Below are 19,237 nucleotides of genomic sequence, written 5' to 3' on the forward strand. Positions count from 1 at the left end.
GGTAAGATCGATTTTATCATGGTGTTTGCATGGCTGGACTGACTATGATTTACTAAAAGACATTCACGTAGCTACGTAGAATAACACGTAATGGAACAATTTACATACAATGATATGTGTGCGAAAAGATTGTTGGACAGGTAATAAAGAGATTTGTGACAACATATAATTAACATGCATATTGTTGCGGGTATGTTTACCTGGAGGTTGAACATTTCAGTTTTTTATCTCCTTTGAGTTCCTTACATTGTGACGTAACCAAAAGAGGAGGGAATACGTTTTGCAGGTAGCTGTATCACTTCAGATGAATTGTTGTGAATGCGCAGCAAAGCCTTTAAACAGAAGCAGAATAGCTTCTAAAGAATAGACAAATGAACTGTACATTCAGTAACGCAATATCATCAATTTTGTATTTAAAGAACACCCTGGTACGGCAATCGTTAATGGCTTCGGCATTAGCCTTCGGTCAGCTGGATTTTAGTCGCCAACGACAACCACCAAGTTTTAGTTTAACCGTTGAGATAGTGTGATGTTTTTGTCAAGTATAGAAATTCATGTCGTCTGCTGGTAACTGCTTTAAGCACACAGTGACACTGTGAGTCGCGAGACCTTCTCTTCACAGAAAGAGCTCGACTTGCCGATAACAGTTGCCGATATAGGTCTCTAGATGTTGTTCTCTTCAGAATGAAGTTGAAGAATTTATATACATGATAACTCTTAATAATTTCATTTATCAGTAACCAACCAAAATCAATGTTTTTTATGTTTATGTGTGTATGAGTTTGCACACGGTAGCTGTTCCTACTGCGAGTACAAAAATCGAGAAATCCCGCCATAAAGTGAAAAAGTACTGCTCTGTAGATTACTGAAAGATTACAAAAGCATCTTAAAGGACATTACGAGCCCATGAATTTCAACAAATTTCTTTCTACCGCTTACTGTTAGCGTTAAAAATCTCTAAAGTTTGAGTTATTAATTCCGAAAATAGACAGAACGGTAACAAATAGTGAAATTCCAGATTAAAGAAGGAAATCGTATCTTTTTTATTGAATTCCATGAGACAATCAACAATTTCAAAATTTGGATTAAACTACGCATATGGGTATCGTATTCGCGTTGCAATAAGGTGGGAGTTTTGGTTTAAGGGTCTTCGTGTCTGACTTAAAGAATTACGTCATTGAACATACGGTACTGTACTTCTCTTTGTGTGACGACCATCTGTGTAGGTGTTGGACTCTACCTTGGTAGCGGAATTTCGGATCAAATCAGTGCAGGAAGAACAATAATGTTGAAACGCCATTCTCAACTCTGAAAGCTTTCCTCCGTTACGGACCAGCGTAAGTAGCATGTGGACATCTGGAAACTCTGTAGGACCGACGAGAGAAAGAAGGGATACGACCATGGAGAAGAACTTAAACGGGACAGAACTATCCGACATTGGGTCGAACCTTACATTAACCAGAGAACCTGCGAAAATGGACTACGGCGCTCCTGGTAAAAGGCCAGGATGCATGGGAATTCTACTTTCTGGTTTCGCAGATGACTGCGGTATCTCGGGTATGAAGTTTTTAGCCGGCAAATCGGTGGTTCCACTCAGAAGGCAAGTATATTTGTCTTCACAACAACTCAGCCCTACAATCCCGAGTTTCATTCATTGTGTAACATGTATTTTTTCCGTTCTTTCATTGCGACACGGCTCAAGTGTGTATCTCCAAGGAGCATTGAAACTCAAAACCTTTGTCACTAATGTCAGGAACAAAGTCGACGTCCAGAGTGCTCTTTCATATTCAAATATCAGGATGCTTACTATTCCAAATGATTTACAAGCCGGGAGGCCATAACCACATGGTTGTGCGGAAATGTGTTAATTATCCATCACGCTTGATATATTCTGAGAACAAATATTGACGGTCGAAAATGCTCTGATGTGTGTATTTTGATTCTGAAATGGCCTTGACTTTATTCTTCTCTTCTTATAAACGTTTAAATAATGTTCGCGCTGTTATGATTATGAAAGTCAAGAAAAGCTGTAGTCTAGATGTCGAGGTCAGTGTAAAATGTAAATTTCATAGCACTGTATCCATCTGGCTGTGAACTCCGCGTTTACAACATGCGACTCGTAAAGTAATTTTGTAAAGTATTCCAGCGTCTGAATTTTTCACGTGCAACGATTTACGTGGGTACCATTTTTATTCATTAGCGACATGGACATTGATGAGAAAGCACTTAGCAATTGTCAAAATATGGAAACGATGTTAAATGTAATTTCAAAAGATCATGCCAGTATTGAAAGAAATCTCCCCACATCGACTCACAGGGCAAGTATTTTGAAATTTGGAGTACGCTGCGGTAAACTGGAAATTTAGCTGTATTTTTCAACGCCATGGTGTTTACACTACTAGTTCCCCTATCCGTCTTTAGGGCTCTTGTCTGTGACAATAATACCTATGGTTAATTCTTACACACTTTACAATTCCCGAACAGTGAATATTATATTACCCATGCCCATAAAAACAGCGATTGCCGACGCTATCGCCATTTCCAAACAATCACCTCCCTGAAGAATTTTTATCGGTCGTCATGAAATTAACGGCAAACTGCGATCTGCGGTTAGGGTTAGTGTTAGGGTTAGGGTTACCTGCGTCTTTAAACTGTGATCTGCGACCTAACCCTAACCCTAACCCTACCCTAACCCTAACCCCCAACCCTACCCCTAACCCTAAGGCCGCGTTCAAAAAATGGTTAGGGGGGCTGGAGGAATTCATGGGGAATTCGAAAAATTTTGGGATAGTCGAGGGGGGACTTGAAAGTTTTACTCTGCCTATGGGGGACCTGAAAATATTTTGACTCCAAACATTTTGATGTCGTTCAATGGTTCTAATGTTAGTAATAATTAAACAAAAATCTAGAACCGTTTTGTCACATTTTATGTCTTTAATCTCGAAAAAATCTAAAAATGTATGAATGCCATTAAATTTTCGTAAAACAAGTTGGCCTTGTAATGGGGCAGGAGCTGCAACTGTTGATAATTTTTCAATATTTCTATGCAATGTATCAAACACAGTTTCTTGGTGTCTGTCTACAGCATGCTGAAAAACACAATATTCAGTTTGTCAACAAAGCCCGTTTGTCTAAATATTGGTGATAATTGAATGATACAAATGCACAGTACACGTAGGCTGTGTTTGCAACAAGAACGCAATTGTATAAACTGAACAAAAATATTGTCAAAATAAAAAGTTAATACAATTACTGCCCTGCTACTAAATACTGGCAGTGACAGTGATACATGTAGCGCTGACTCTGATGTAGTTTAAGAAGAGTTTCGGTCATACACTCAATTGACAGTGAAACATACATCAGCTACTTGTACACAAGATCCAGCCAGAGACCAACACATAGAAGACTGGGGGACTAACAGTTACCATGGATTTTTGAATTCTGGCATATGAGAACAATCAAATATTAGCAAAAAAAGATGGGGTCACCATACTTGATCTTATACAAATGTACGATGAAAAGTCAGTTTTTTCTAAAATCACTTAAATTCAATATGTAAAACCATTCAATTCAAGTTCATGCAGTGAATGAAATTTTCACATCTCATTGTACCAATAACACAAAAGTAAAACTTTGAACAGTAAAGACTCTAATTCAAATGGAAAAATGTGTGACTAAATGGAATCATTTATTTGTTATCAAATTTGCCATTATTACACCCAATATTTCTGAGATTAAAACATTTTCATGGAATATTATAACCGTCCAGTGTTGTCATTTTGTAAAACATTTATAAGTGGCATCTAAGTTATATGTGTCTTGTGCTTTTGAAAAAAAAAATTGGGAAGGTCACTGTGCTTATTTTTTAAAAATTTGGTTGAACGTAGCTCGGAAAACAATTTTCATACTCTGTCATGATTGTCATTTTGTGCGCTTTTCAACTGGTGCCATTGAACTTGCCAGAGTTGGATAAACTCAAGTCGGCTTAGACTGAGAAATCCGAAAGTCCACGGATGCATTTAAAAATGAAATAATTTAAGAACTTGCCCTAGGTATATGGCTCTACAACCTGCTGATAAGAGGTAGTGTTGAACATCTGCGTGCAGAACGACACATTACATGTTTGTTTTTACTCTGCGTGCATTCCTAATAAATATGCGGCTATATGGTAATTTGTTGGGAGGACTTGAAAATTTTTGAGTGTATTGAGGGGGGGATCTGAAAAAAAATATTATTTCAATCGCGACTCCTCCAGCTCCCCCGCCCCCTCAACATTTTTTTTGAACGCGGCCTAACCCTAACCCTAACACTAACCCTAACACTAACCCTAACCGCAGATCTTAGTTTAAAAAACTCGCATGTCGCATGTCGTGACCGGTCTTCCATTATGGCGTACGAAAGGGATGAAATTATTACACAGTATTTGGGTTGCAAAGTTAAGACAGTGTAAATTCACCCTGCTACGTTTAATGGTCTGTTAAAACATTTCAGTCGGCCATCGCTTGTCATCAGCATAAGGTGATCTATTAATAGGTACACAGTCAGTTCATGAAGCAAACAACAGAAAGAAATTACATGGTATTAACAAACTCGTGACATTTGTATCCTCCAGGCCGTAAAATTCGTCATTGTTTTCGAGGACATTGTTATTGAACAGTACTCATTACCAGATTTTATAGAGAATATCACCTTGCACTGTCAATAAGAATAGCAACGGCAAACATTATTATTACCGTTTCCAGAACATCAATCTTACACTATCCACCACAATCTTTTTGCCGGTCGTCATAACAATTAGCAACAATTATCTCCGTAAAGTACGAGAGGGATAAAATTATCATGCACTGAAAGTTTGGGTTGTAAAGAATATACATTCGCCCCGCCATGTCGAATGGTATGTTAATAAGTATTTCACTTGGTCTTCGCTTGTCACCACACATACTTGAGAGTGAGACAAGTGAGGCTACTTGTCAGCCCATAAAGCAGACAACAGAGAAAATCAGAATTACACGGTTTTAACAAACATTTTACACATGTATTCTGCATGTCATGAACTTATTATCGTTGTAACTTTGCTGAGTGTAAACATCTCCATTCGCTTACGGTATTAGCATGACAAAGTGTTGATTGGTTTGCGTAAGAGAAGAGTCTTCCATTAGCCTATACATGTTTAGCGGAGAAAGCTCAAACAGCTTGTGTTTCTTTCCGTTCCAACATGAATATAAAATCACGTTCCTATTATAAATTGTGGTTATGCGGCTTAGCGCCAGATACCAAATCAGACATCCACAATTTTCATTTTTCTGTCAGTTATACCGACATGCCAGTGAGCTGGTTGACTGAAAAAGTATGATCGCAACAGAAGCATCAGCGATTGAATGATATCTGATGACTTCTGCATGTTTGCATGGCATTGACATACATGTTTCCACAGTCTACACAGAAAGTCGATTACGTCAGTCACAAAACGCTGATTACGTCAGCCACGTAGCACTTTAACCTTCAGGTCATCCTAAATTAAAGATTACGTCTTCACCTTTCAGTAATTATATTCGTTAGTCTAGATTTCATACCTCAAAACTCGCAGCCAAACTCTGCAAACACATTACGTACTCCCTCAAAAAATGTGTTTATTTAAGAGCCATCCTCCCTCCATAGTATTGAATTACTGTTTGCTTATTAGGTTTTCAATATTATCATTTATAACCCTAATTTTATTTATTTTTTATCACTCCATAAGTCTATCATCCAACTGGTGGTAGCCCCATTACAGGATGAGGTACACATAACCCACTCACCCCAATGACGTTCGCATGTATGCATCGCATTGACATACCTGTTTCCACAGAACTGAGAAGCAGAGTGCCTTGCTCAGGGGCACAACACCGTGCTAGAGTCTCAAACTTACCGTCCTCCGACAGTGAGTCCATTACTCTGGACCTACCCGCACCTCGGGGACAGACATTCGGACTCTCAAACTTTTACGATTCTCTTCTGATATACCACTTGTTGGGGTTCATTTTCAAGCTCTTGGTGTAAGAAAACTTTTAATTGGCTTAGTTTTTCGAAATTCGAATTTTTTTGTTTTTCCCCCATAGAGTAAACACAGGGATGGCGGTCATTTTAATTTCTAATATCGGTAAATCTTGGGTCATTTGTTTCTCTAGTACCAAAATTTGCACGGTGACCCCCGATTTTTATTCATGATTTTGAAAGAGAATAAATGAAAGATTCCTCAAGGAAAGTTTGAGCAAAAGTTTAAGTCTTTCACTTTCGAGGCGCATAGTACCTTAACCGGGTCTCGAACCCACTACGCTCTGATAGTGAGTTCATTACCATAACCGTTACGGAGAACACAATGAAAATGTCAGCTGAATTTCATGCTTTTATTGTCTTCCCGTAGGATTGTGTGGCTATTGGTGTTACTGGCTGGACTTGGCCTTCTCTCATATCAAATATGGGACAGAGTGTCATATTTCGTCGACTACCCACTGAATGTCAATGTCAAGCTGAATTATGTCGAAGAACTGACGTTTCCGGTCGTTGCTATTTGTAACTTCAACATGTTTTCGTATGTATGTTTACTGATTCATACACACTATATGTGAAATGATAAAGTTAAAGTGGTTACGTATTATAAAAAAGCCAGTGGATTTATAATCGGCAGAGATACCCAAATAAGAGGACAATCGCTGCTTCTCTGCTCATCACGTCAGGAACAACTAACCCCACAGAAGCACACCCAGCGACGGTATAGCACGAGATTTTGACCAGTTCGCAACATATATGCACGAGTGGTAGCGAGTACATATATGAAGTGAGCTGGTCAAAATCGAGAGGTATGCCATCGCTGCATGGGTATTATTTATTGCTATTATATCACAATAATATATTGAACTGCTGGCGTTGAACGTCAACAACGGATTTTTGCTCAAGCTGAGAGCTTGTGCGTATGCCAACCGTGGTATATCGCGAATATACCACGGTTCTTTTCGAGTCTCGACCAATCAGATCGCTGTATTTGCGCCATGATACACTATTTGTTTGTCTCGGTGTCTCTGTAAATACATCAATATTCACACACACATCTAGAAACCAATGCACTGAAATCAAAATTACAAATCAATTAATTAACATTACAAGACAGCGAAACACAAAATACGCCAGATATCGATTTACTAACAATCATTACAGTTTTGAACTGCTCTTGAGAACTACTGTAGTTCCGTAACAAATTATTGACCTGCTAGTTGCCTAACCTGTGACGTCATCTGCTGATGAAGTCAACATGGAGCATACAATCATTATCCCATATTATACTCACTTGCTGATCTATCCGATACTTCATTGAGGGGCGACGCCAAAGACCGATGTCGGACTCCTGCAAGGTTTTTTTGACGGGGGTTTATCCAAAACAGTTTGTATCCGACAAACCGAGTTCGTGGATAGAAGAGATAATGTTTGATAATCAAGCAGAAAATTTATGTGAACTTTCATTTTGAGTCAACGGGCGAGCATTTAATTCTATGTTAAACGTTTGACTACCTGTAATTTGGCTTGTTTTAAAATATAGACTATTGGCCTTTCTTCCACCAAGGAATTATATTATTATGTATTTATGGTACACTTGTGCACATTTCAATGTAATCTTATGGGCTTTAGCCTTCCAGCTGCATATGCACGTGACATGTTAATGTCACACTGTTGTTTTGAAGCAGAGGACAGCTTGATAAAAGAGATACTTGCACGGTGCGGGGCGTGAGTTGGTTAGTTGTTTGGCCGTAATTCTAGCAAAGTTCTCAATGCACAATTTAAAAAACCAAAACCTAACGAACAAAACTATAGTCTAGTGTGACGTGAATTTTAAACGACAACGAGGAAAATTGCGCCACCGTTCAAGGCACATCGGTTGTTCATGTCGGACGAAATAAACGAAAATCGAAAATCATTACAAAATTTATAATCTCATGACGTCACTAGAAAGTAAATTAAAGTTTTATCCTACGGTTATCTTTTGACATAAAAACAATGCCGTTGACCGGATGCTTCTATCTTATTACCAAGAAAGAATGGTTTAGAAGCACGAGATCACACGAGATCAAACTAGTACGTATCATAAGCTTTTTTAGCTAGTTCATAACATCATGGCACGTATGTATGTGTCAATAATTATCAATTTAATGACATGACGTTTGGAATAAATTTTCGACAACATCCTGCATACTGTTTTCTCCTCTGATCAATATCTGTACCAGTCTTCATCGAATAATTAATGTGCAAGTTTAATCCAGTGACATCATTACAGCTAGTTTACACAATGCAAACAACATGCTTTTACTGCCAGAATGACCAAATCATCAATTTACGGACATGGCACTGACAAACATCCTTCATTTTGCGCAGACGTCACATTATCTGAAACAAGAAACTTCAAAGTATCAGCATAATTTTACAGGGTTTATATTGTTATCGATAAAACATAACGACATCATACATATCAAGAGTCGAAAACATCACCATATAATATCCATGTGCCCGACAACTTTCTCTACAGAAATTACTTTTATATTTGTCAATGCAGTGGAAAATTTAATCAAAACAATCAATTTTTAGTATTATGGTTTATAATATCAATACTAAAGACCATACGGTTACTTTCATCAGTTAGCAGGTCGACTATACTAGTAAGAGAACAGTGTGTTACGGCTAGAATAAATTATTTCGTGGACGCGTAAGAATTATGCAAATTAACCTGGTGACATTTTGTCTTCTATCTTCTTCATGTTTGCGTCCATTTTGCTACACGTTTCAACATTCTCACGATTTTCTACGAAACCGAACATCCCGTTGAACGAGTAATACAGGTTGTAGACTGATGAATCAGTCACTCGTGGACGCTCTCTAGGAGGCAGCGTAGAGAGCGCCCTCAAACGACAGATCTTTACAGTCAATCAGTCAGTCTATACAGGGTTGTGCACACAATCTTACATTAATATCAATCGCTTTGCATATTAATCAATATTTTAATTATAGTTAACTCTTAAAATCTCTTTAAGTAAATGTATTTCAATGCCAAATTCTCTAATTTTGTATATTATCGTTCAGCTAATTCCATTAAAATACAACAACATATAAAGATAAGGGTTACATCTGTATCGTTTTTTGCCACAGAATGATGTATACGAACGCAGCCAACTTAACCGGCCTTCTGTATGAGATGTATGGTACTCAGAATCCAAACTTTACCAATTACGACATAGAAATGACGGCATCGGAGCAGTTCTATAGAGACGCCGCCCAACAACCTATCTCCATGTTTTACAGGCAAGTCGTCTCGAAGACGGTCATGGACTATTACTGTACGACATCTCACTTGTCATTAGATAAGGCTGCACACAACAAACCATTTTCACATCAATTGTCTATGCCTCTTAGTATAGACTCTGACTGAAGTCTCGGTGCAGAAGCATTTACTTCCCTTACAAGTTAACGTAACGAATCAATTATCCAAAAGATCATGTTGCATAACATTCACATTTATATCGACTTGACTTGCGATGTGTTTTTTCACTGAATTTGTTTTTAAAGTCAACACAAAGTTTTTTATTCTACTCCCCCGAAATGTGTCGAAGTTCACAGTGTTGAGCTCGTTCATACTCAGTCCATACCTTCATAAACTGCATTGTTATTGCTGAGAAATCGATTCTTCGCCTGACTGAGACTCAACTATGACTGAAAACAATGCAATGTACACGTACAGACGCTGTGTTTACAAGCTGAAAAGTTGGTGTTTGAAGTATTTTGTGGAAGCGCACATGAACTTACAATCGACATACAAAACAATGATAGTGAAAAAATGATCTGGCCCTTTACAAGTTGCGTATTACATGTCTTATATTTCAAGACGACTAATATTGTGTCGTTACTTTAGAGCAACCTGGCAATGGAGACCAATGGAGCTAGATGCTGTACAATCAATTCTCACAGACTTCGGCGCCTGCTATGCATTCAACACAGGGGAAGACAAATATGGTATACGGAATGTCACAAGCAAAGGTAAAGCCCAATTTAAGATTTATATGAATTACCTCGTATTGACAGTGATGACAATGGTTTTTATAATTACTATTCTACCAAAACTATTACCATTGCTGTAACGTAACATTGTGACAACGACGATGGTGGTGATATAGTTTTTCATTTTTATTTATGAACAGGCACTTCACACGGGTTGAGCTTTTATTTGGATGTAAATCAGTGGGACTACAACATCGGTCCTCAAGTCGGAGCCGGATTTCAGCTGATGCTGTATGAACAGGGAGATGTGCCGATTGTCAGTGACTTAGGCTTCTCAGTAGCCCCAGGTGAAGATGTCCGGGTCGGCATTGAAGTGACAAAGGTAAGTACCGCACTCATTTTTCTTGTTCGATACCTTCTACTGATAAACAACCAATCAGGGCCCAATAGTTTTCTTTGTGGATCCAAAGTAATAATTTTGATTATTCTATGCAATACTCATCACTTTCCCCTTTAGGTAATAAATCTACCGCCCCCACACGGTATATGTGCAGAGAAGTCACTTAAGTATTACAGCCGATATTCAGTAACTGCTTGTCAACTGGAGTGTCTGACAGACTACATGGTTGAAAAATGCGGATGCAGGGCTTTCTATATGTCAGGTACAGTAGTATACATGTAAGATGGTGGGTCAGTTGGTAGGTATAAGGGAGGCAGGATGAATATGTCCCGTTGGAATATTTGCTGACACTTATGAAGGCCAATCAAAAGTGCTATTTGAAGGATGTTGGCTACAAGTTTGATTCAAGTTTACAACAGTTGAGAAAGTTGAGCAAACTTGATGTGGTAGCTAATTGCATAACAAATGTAACGCCTTGGTACGTCTTCACATAATTTGAAGATCGCTTCAAGACATGCTTCCCAAGTATGCAATGAGACAACCTGATCAGATACAATACCTAAAGACACATATAAGTAGCTTGGTGAAACTCCACCTATGCATCGCACATAAGCTGGACAAACGCTTTATTACAGAGACAAGTTGTACCTGCAATACAAACTCCACATTTACGTATGGCAGAACTTATTAGATTCAACAATCCAAAAATTGAGAAAGCTCGTTTAGCCATTTAGGTAGCACGAATGATATGCCTGATTTCAGTAAATTAACAATGGCACAAATTTGAAGAGAATTTCGATATGAATTAATTTAAATATAAATAAACACACGTTTCGCTTCACAAAGACAATATTAAAACTATGAGTGTAATTTGAATATTTGTTTTACGGCTTCGTTGGATATTTAGTGGTACCATGCTAGCAAGGCAGACTTGATCGACTTACTTGGTGGACCCTATCAGTACCAATTTGAGTTCATAGTTCAAAAGGTATCTGTTTACCTTATGGAGTTTTCCATCTCGTGTGAAATCCATTGTAGAAATGAATAAATCTTCGCTACAACCCGTAAGTGTAAGTAGCTGCGCAGTCATTCATAAAACAACACCAATCATGAATCTCATGTTGTTAGGGATTTTTCCGGACATATTCTGTCTTTGAGATCTGTTTCTCCATTTCATCATGTCTTCAATTTACCGTTTTCACATTACAATGTCTATCTTTGAATTTCATTTAATGAATATATTTATCTTCAACAGGGAATGCAACGGTATGCGACTTTGAACAATATTTCACTTGTGGCCAGGACGCAGAGTGTAAGTTTAAAAGCGCTTTTCAGGAACGTCATTGAGAGGCTGTGCTAATTAGGAGTATCATGTGTCAGGGTAACCGACCAGGGTGCCGATTCAAATGACGTAATCTATATATTTTCGTCAATATTGTTATTCGTAGTGAAACATTTTTACAAATTTCTTTGCAGTTTATGTAAGATGGATTATCGATAGCATTTTGCAACGCAAAATTCATATCATCTAAATCTCTGCAATTTACATGTGTAATTAGATTAAGGCCTGCAGTAGGTTCGAGGACAGCTGATGTGTGATCAGGAATGTTTCAAATATCTCTTACAGTATGACACTGCCACGAGCGGACGGGATGATCTGAGCAAAACACAACACACTAAATACAATGAGGAAATGTGTGGCATTATTGAATTTACCTGCAGAGGACATAAGATATGAGTCGGTTTGATTCATATAAAACTAGGTCTCGCAGACACTCATGTTTCAGTTAAACGCAAGTTTGCTACTTGATCCACACCCTGCCTTAAGTGTTACACTTGAACTTGCGTCGTCTCTTTCAGTTGCCTTTACGAATTTAACTTGTGATTGCCCTGTTCCGTGCACTCAAGTGATTTATAGACCAAGCCTTTCTCATGCCAAGTTTCCATCGGACGCCTATGCAACATACTTGGGCAATGTTACTGGATACCCCACTGAAGTTTTCACGTGAGTTCGAGTGTTTCGGACCCTTTTGTCTCTAATCGTTGAATGTCCCTCGCCCTCGAAATCGCTTGTTTCCAAGACGTTGAATGTCGAATAATCGCAAATAGAACTAACAACTCACAATAAAAAATCCCTTAAGGTCATATTCACCACAAAAGTAAAAGACTTTAACATTTGCCCAAACAATATATTCTCGGCGAACTTCGAACCATTTTCTTCGTTGAGCAACTTTTGGTACCGGAGAAACAAATTACCTGAAATGTACAAATAATTAATTTAAAATGGCCGCCATACCTATATTAGCTCTATGCTGGAAATTACGTTTTGTATACGAATTTCGATAAAATAATACGTGGTGTATGATATATGAAAGATTTTAAAAAATTGAGAGTCCGAAAATGTTCTTGTGGAGCATTCTACCTTAGGGATAACTGTATTTGTTCATTCGATATTTTGAAAAGCGAGTTCGATGGGATTATAACGTGAACAGGAAACGCAACGTGTACTCTATTTTAAGATGTATTCAAAATCACAACACAATTAGGTCAAAGTGAATTTATTGAGTGTTCTTACAGTGTCAGTTACTTATCTAAAAGACTGGTAATTTGTTCGATATAAGTGTACCTGTGCGATTTGCTTATTTAAAATACTAAAATATGAAAAATCCTCATTGCCGGATTACTTGTTAAGGTAAAAACAGTGTTCTGTTGTCGCATAAAAATTATGACTTTAAAAATTGGTGTTATCGTTGAATCGAAATCGTGCAACTGTACCAAGGTATTTCAAGTTACCATGCGACGATCCGTAAAATATGTGAATCCTTAACGCGCCTTCATGTTAATCATCAAAATGATATCATCCTGAATAAATAACGTATGTACAGCGTGTAAGTTATGTTTGATGTTGAAATATTGTGTCATGACAGGTCCAACATGGCAAAGGTTGATATATACTTTCAAGAACTATCAGTGACTGAAATCACACAAGAGAAGGCGTACGGTTTATTCGCTCTACTTTGTAAGTATCTGAAATTTTAGTTATATATGCGATAGATGTAAGGCTTTATTGTCATACGTCAATCGGATACTGACACTGATGGTATGTTTCAAACCGTGACAAGTTGCGTCCACCTCTTCTGATTCTGTGATACTTGATAAACCATATTCTAAAACACGTGTCTTGATATTTTTAATTTGTAATTTCGATTATTTTATTCGTAATAATTCGCAAGCCTTTAATCGTTTATCTTGAATAAAACGGAATGGGGATGCAACCAAAATCAAAAAAATTCAGATGTTACATTACCTGGACGAAATTGTTCCCGCCAAAATGACGACTTGACTTATTGAATTTAAACCTCGATGCCGTTGTCTTAAATTCTACGAAAAGTGGGATATCTTGCATCTCTCTTTTGTATTATTCAAGATAAACGGACTAAATGGTAGCGGATTTTTACGATTAAAATAATCGAAACTACAAATTTAAAATGTGAAGAAACATGTTTTAGAACATTTTTTTATCACAGCATCAACGGGGATGGACGCAACCTGTCACGGATTGTTCCTCGGTAAAAAATAAATTCGTTTCCAATTTCCTTTTTTGCCGTGTTTAACCACCCTTACCTGCAGATAGATGATCTCTAAGAACTCATACCTTAGCCACCCTACTTTGATTTAGGACAGACACATGTATATCTCATTAAATATCCCTTGCGCATTTTTTCCCCCTTATTCAGGTGACATAGGTGGCTCCCTTGGTTTATGGCTTGGTGGAAGTATACTGACTGTTATGGAGATCATCGACATCTTTCTGAAAGGTTGTTGCAGAACATCCTGGCACTGAACATTGCCATCTTACATAGACATTTACAACGTCTATACTGACTCTTGAATGGTGGATGTTGTAATACCGGACATACAAATTATGTTTTTCAATACGGATCTTTTTAATGCGAGAACTGTATTCTTGAAATTTAAAAATTAAAAAATAAGCTTATTTTACGATCTACGGTGCAAGGCAGTTACTGTTCAAGTTGTTTATTCTTTTCAGCTGTCTTGCTCAAATAGTACGGGGCAAGCTAAGAAGACATGTATATAATGTGTATAGTATATTAATGAAGCCAACAAGTTATATATTCCTAAAAATCTGAATAAGAAATGCTTGCCCGTATCCTGTTTCATAACACCATCTTGCACATTGTCTTTCATTCATTAAAAAGTTGCAGGTCGAGTTTTTAAACGACAACTAAAAGCAACGGTACATGTAGAGGAAGTAATTATATGTGTGCAACTTAATTCTCCGATCAGAAAGATTCTAGCTGAGACGTATCAAGGATATTTTGAATAAATCAGCTACTTTCCAGATTGTACTTGCAGAATTATTGCATTACTACTCTTTCGAACGACAGCGCGACCAATGTAATCCGTTCGTTTCAGTTGAGCCCCCGGCCACTTAAAACAGACCATTTTCTGCGAAGTTTAAATCTATGACGTCAGCGAGACAGCTTTACTGACTCGGACACGCGCACATACTGCTACAGAGTGCCGATACGGTACGAGTTCAAATATTGTCAAGAAATACCGAAACTACACATTATTGAAACTAAAATCACGATGAATTCCCTATTATGGTGAGAGCTTTTTAAATATATTTCTCAAGTTTTCAACGGCGAAAAAATGCTAAATTGTCAGTTCTCACTTCAACTTAACGTCTTTTCAGTAGCTCTTACCTATTTCGTCTGATACATATTTTGCAGGTCTCTCACTCCATATTGCAGCACAAAGTGATAAAATCTTCCTATAAGTGTTTCATTTTTCATGTTTTTGTAAGATGTTGTGGGTGAAAATGCAGAGACAATAAAACTATGATCAAACTTGCAGTAGCAACAACTATTTTTCGCAAGAATTTTAAAGTATGTTTTCGACATCCCGGTAAAGCTGTTTAGGAAACTCAAAGGTAGAATGTAGACTTACGCCTGTCGGTGAGAAGAGCAACGATATCGATAACAGTACACTTTCTGTGGGCGGGTTACGCCTACCCGATTTGGGCACTGAGTTCAAAATACAACGCAGTTTATAAACCATATTTTGTTCAATGAAATATCACGAGTCTACATCTTTGACAACAATACCTAGGTCAAGCCTACATTTCCTACAAAATATAGGCCAAAAGAGCTTATATGGTAAAAAGGTGTGCAAATGACAAAAATACAATGTTATCAATGGTGATTGTAGATTTGTCTATACGGAATCAGGGTTGAATAGGTCAAGTTTCATTCAAATCTGTAAGAAGTGATATTTGACTGTTGGCGGTTTTGGACATGTGGAACGAAGAGGAAGCTTCCACCATGAAGTACCTTAGAACCCCAATAGCTGGGAATATGTAATAAACCGATCTCAAAATATCCTGTTTTCCAAGAGTTTTCTAACTCATTAGAGGCTGAAAAATATGTATAACACTGTCATAAGTGTCGAAAGTGGCGGTAATTCAAACGTTTTAACATTATTTTTGATTCCCTGCCATTTTCAAAAACTAATCACATGACACAGATAATAAAGAGTACAAAAACAAAATAGAGGCCATAGTGTGTTGTGCATTCAAGTAAATTGCATCATGCTTGTTTCCTTTATGATCACCAAGTGTGCGTGCAGGAAATACCGTTTTTTTTACTTTTCCGTGGGGCGCCATGTCATGAGTGTGGTACCGGTGTATTTAACCTGTTAAAACGCATAGATATGGTCCAAATCAGCGAGCAGCGATACTTCTATACAAGTCCTTCAGTTAGCACAATCATTTACACAAACAACTTTGGTTACAAATAAAATCATTAAAATAAAGCATAAAATTCATAGCTATTTGGGATGTAACTCTCTCAATGATGGCACCTGGTATTTTTTTTTGGGGGGGGGCGTCAAAATCATTTCCAAATAAAGACAATTAAACGTTATCCTGGGGGGTTTTTTTCCAGAACATTTTCTAAGTATAGATCAGTTACGTACAGCAGGACATTTCAGATACGTATTGGCACTACCACATGTAATAGAAAGAAGCTATTATCTGAGATATACGAAGTAAAATAACAAAGTCAAAGGATTTTACACGTGAATACGTGAATACATGTTATTTGAGTATGCCAACAGTTCAACAGTACAAAGACAGTACAGAGACTTATCTCAGTGTTTCTAATGTTTTAAATGATAAATAAAAAATATATGATCTGAAGAGCTGGAAGCTGTGAATCAAAAGCAAAGTGAATGTATTCATTATATGACCATATTAATGCCACAGTGAAAGGTTTACAAATATGTTTCTATGAGTTGTAAATTACTTTTCGGAAACTCTGTTCTGAAATCACTCCGAAGAGTCACAAGTCGATGGAAACTACATCTGTTTTGCCAACTATATCGGTACATTTCTGGAAGGGATTTGATAATGGACTCAAAGAAGATGCTGTGTCACTGAGTCTCGTCAGTGATGGCACCAAATCTGAAAGTTTGTGAGATGTTGATTATGACAATACTAAGTGATCATTGGTCTACAAAAGTGAATAAGACTTCGCACTCACCAAAATTCATAACGTCATGGTATACAAGAAAATTTTTAAAAAAATGAAGGAAGCCAAACAAAATCATTGAATGCAAACATACTTGGAAACACTTCTAAATTCTGCTAAAATCAGCTTCAAGGTTGATTCCTCAGAACACAATGCAATGCCAAAAGACACCAACTACCTGAGTTGCCCCAGCTTTAGTTACACTGTTATCGATGCTGCTTTTGTCTTTAGGAGTGAACACTTTCCTGAGCTTAAAATGTAATATATCTTAAATTTAACTATGTCCCTAGCACTGATAAATTTGGTGATATATCACTCTGTACTTTACATTATTTACTCTGATCTCATTTCCTATGGGAAGTCTACAGCGACACTGATCCATGTAAAGCCCTCTCATATAATACATCTGTAAGCCTTTTGTTTTTCAATGCTTTCGACCTTTCCTCAGAATCAGCCCTGTATGAGTACACGCAGAATCAAAAATTGTCTTGTTGCAAAGAAAGACGTGTGTGTGACAGTGGCGTACACTACTGGCTCAGAGGTTAAAACTATAATACATGTACAACACAACATTAATATGGCTATGAAAAATGAATTATCAAAGAACATTAGATCATGAGCACAGTACCAGGCAGTCAGCTGATGACATTAATACCTTTCAGGACTAAAGCCCGCTGTACCATACACATAGGAGTAGTTCTGGTAAGTTTCCGGTAGAATCAGACTGGATTGGTTTGAGAATACTGGTTTTTCATTGGCTTATCAATGACTGCAAAATTGACAAAAATAAACTGACCATACTGCATGTACTGATGGAGTCTGATCCGTTGAAGTATGTCCACTTTGTCAATATAGAAACGATGGTGAATTTTATTTTCATGACAGGTAAATTGTACAATAGCATAGTAAAAATATAATTGATATTGATCCAGGAAGTTTAACAGAAGAAAGATATACATGTATAGCAAGTACGTCTCCTTTCAGTAACTGGAAAATGATATTTATAAATAATAGAATTCTTCATCAGTCTTGATTGAAGACTTTGACTCCATACTATTACCCTGCAAAGGTCAAGGTCAAAATAAAGTTTTGAAAAACCAGTGGAGTACACAGAATATGATCACAATACCTGTGAACTGCTGTACAGGCAAGACTGTAGAGTAGTGGGCCCAGCTAGGCTGTAGTATAACTGACCATTATCTTAGGGGGTAATATTTAGTCACCATTAATAGCACCCCCAGGCAAGCACTTATTTCTACTGTGAGAGGTGCGTGGCCCAGACATCATCGGGTGGTGCCACTCTGCAGGTACATACATGTGCACGTTGCTACTGGGAAGTAAAATCCTAAAAACTAAAAGTGTGATGCCCTCGGTGTTCAAGTTTTGTAAAAATACTGGCAGTAGTTCCATCACAGAGGATTTGAGTAACAGACAAAAAACATAGGGCCAAAGTCCCTGAAGCTACTATAGACATGGATACAAAATTAAGTATTTCCTGACTGTATGAAATTATCTCACTGAGGTCATCCTACGGACAAGTAAACTAAATATTAAAGCTGTCTGACCAGCGGTTTTGAAAGAACAAGCAACTCAACAGTTGACAGAGCTCTGTTGAGTTATGTAGAGAATAACCTTTTGTGACACATGTATTGATGAAGAAGGTGGATATCTTTGATTAACATTGTGAGTTCTGTTTAATAAGTTGAGACTGTACATACTCAGAGAAAGCACACTGAAGAGACAAAGGTTTGAAACTTAAGAAGTTCAAGGTCATCAAAAGCATTATAAGGAATCATGTTACACTTTCATTGCACTGTTTACACAGATTGCATAATTGCTATAAATAGCACATGAGGAATCTTTATACAGCCCAGCTTTACCATAAAAACCCTATCACTTTGACCACTCTTTTAATTGACCACTCTATTTTTTTCCTCAAAAAGTAATTTTATTTTATGCTAACCAAGTCAACCATAAATGGAAATTAGAACTTTCTCTATCTCTATCTCTATCTCTATCTCTATTGACTATTTTGAGCAATTTCTTTTAGATAACATACAGGGCACAATAAATGACGGTTCAGAATACAATGTATGTCAAAGTTGGGATTCAGGAAAGTTGCCTTTACATGTTTTAATCCTCCAAGATGGTAAGCATTTCACTATGAACTGTCAAAAAAAGTTGAACTTTCTGATAATTCTACACTAAAATTATTTTGGCTTTGATGACTTCCTAATTAATTCAATTATTTAAAATCATATTAATT

At 37.3% G+C, this 19,237-nt stretch overlaps 1 protein-coding gene across 1 annotated transcript; it reads left to right on the forward strand.

Moving 5' to 3' along the window:
• Positions 1–1,173: 1,173 nt before the first annotated feature.
• LOC139136737 (acid-sensing ion channel 1C-like) lies at positions 1,174–14,402 on the forward strand. The gene is made up of 10 exons (XM_070704550.1): positions 1,174–1,600; positions 6,404–6,571; positions 9,172–9,324; positions 9,932–10,056; positions 10,218–10,399; positions 10,535–10,679; positions 11,673–11,729; positions 12,278–12,422; positions 13,345–13,436; positions 14,155–14,402. The coding sequence occupies exons 1-10, from the start codon at positions 1,347–1,349 to the stop codon at positions 14,259–14,261; spliced, it is 1,428 nt and encodes a 475-aa protein (XP_070560651.1). The 5' UTR covers positions 1,174–1,346; the 3' UTR covers positions 14,262–14,402.
• Positions 14,403–19,237: the final 4,835 nt, after the last annotated feature.

The sequence above is a fragment of the Ptychodera flava genome, chromosome 7, assembly GCF_041260155.1.
Source record: "Ptychodera flava strain L36383 chromosome 7, AS_Pfla_20210202, whole genome shotgun sequence".
Lineage (NCBI taxonomy): Eukaryota > Metazoa > Hemichordata > Enteropneusta > Ptychoderidae > Ptychodera > Ptychodera flava.

Coding starts and splice junctions, on each gene's coding strand:
- LOC139136737 (XM_070704550.1), top strand. CDS start 1,347: ATGTGGACATCTGGAAACTCTGTAGGACCGACGAGAGAAAGAAGGGAT. Junction 9,325..9,931: donor CCTATCTCCATGTTTTACAG/GCAAGTCGTCTC, acceptor TCGTTACTTTAG/AGCAACCTGGCAATGGAGAC. Junction 11,730..12,277: donor TTGTGGCCAGGACGCAGAGT/GTAAGTTTAAAA, acceptor CGTCTCTTTCAG/TTGCCTTTACGAATTTAACT.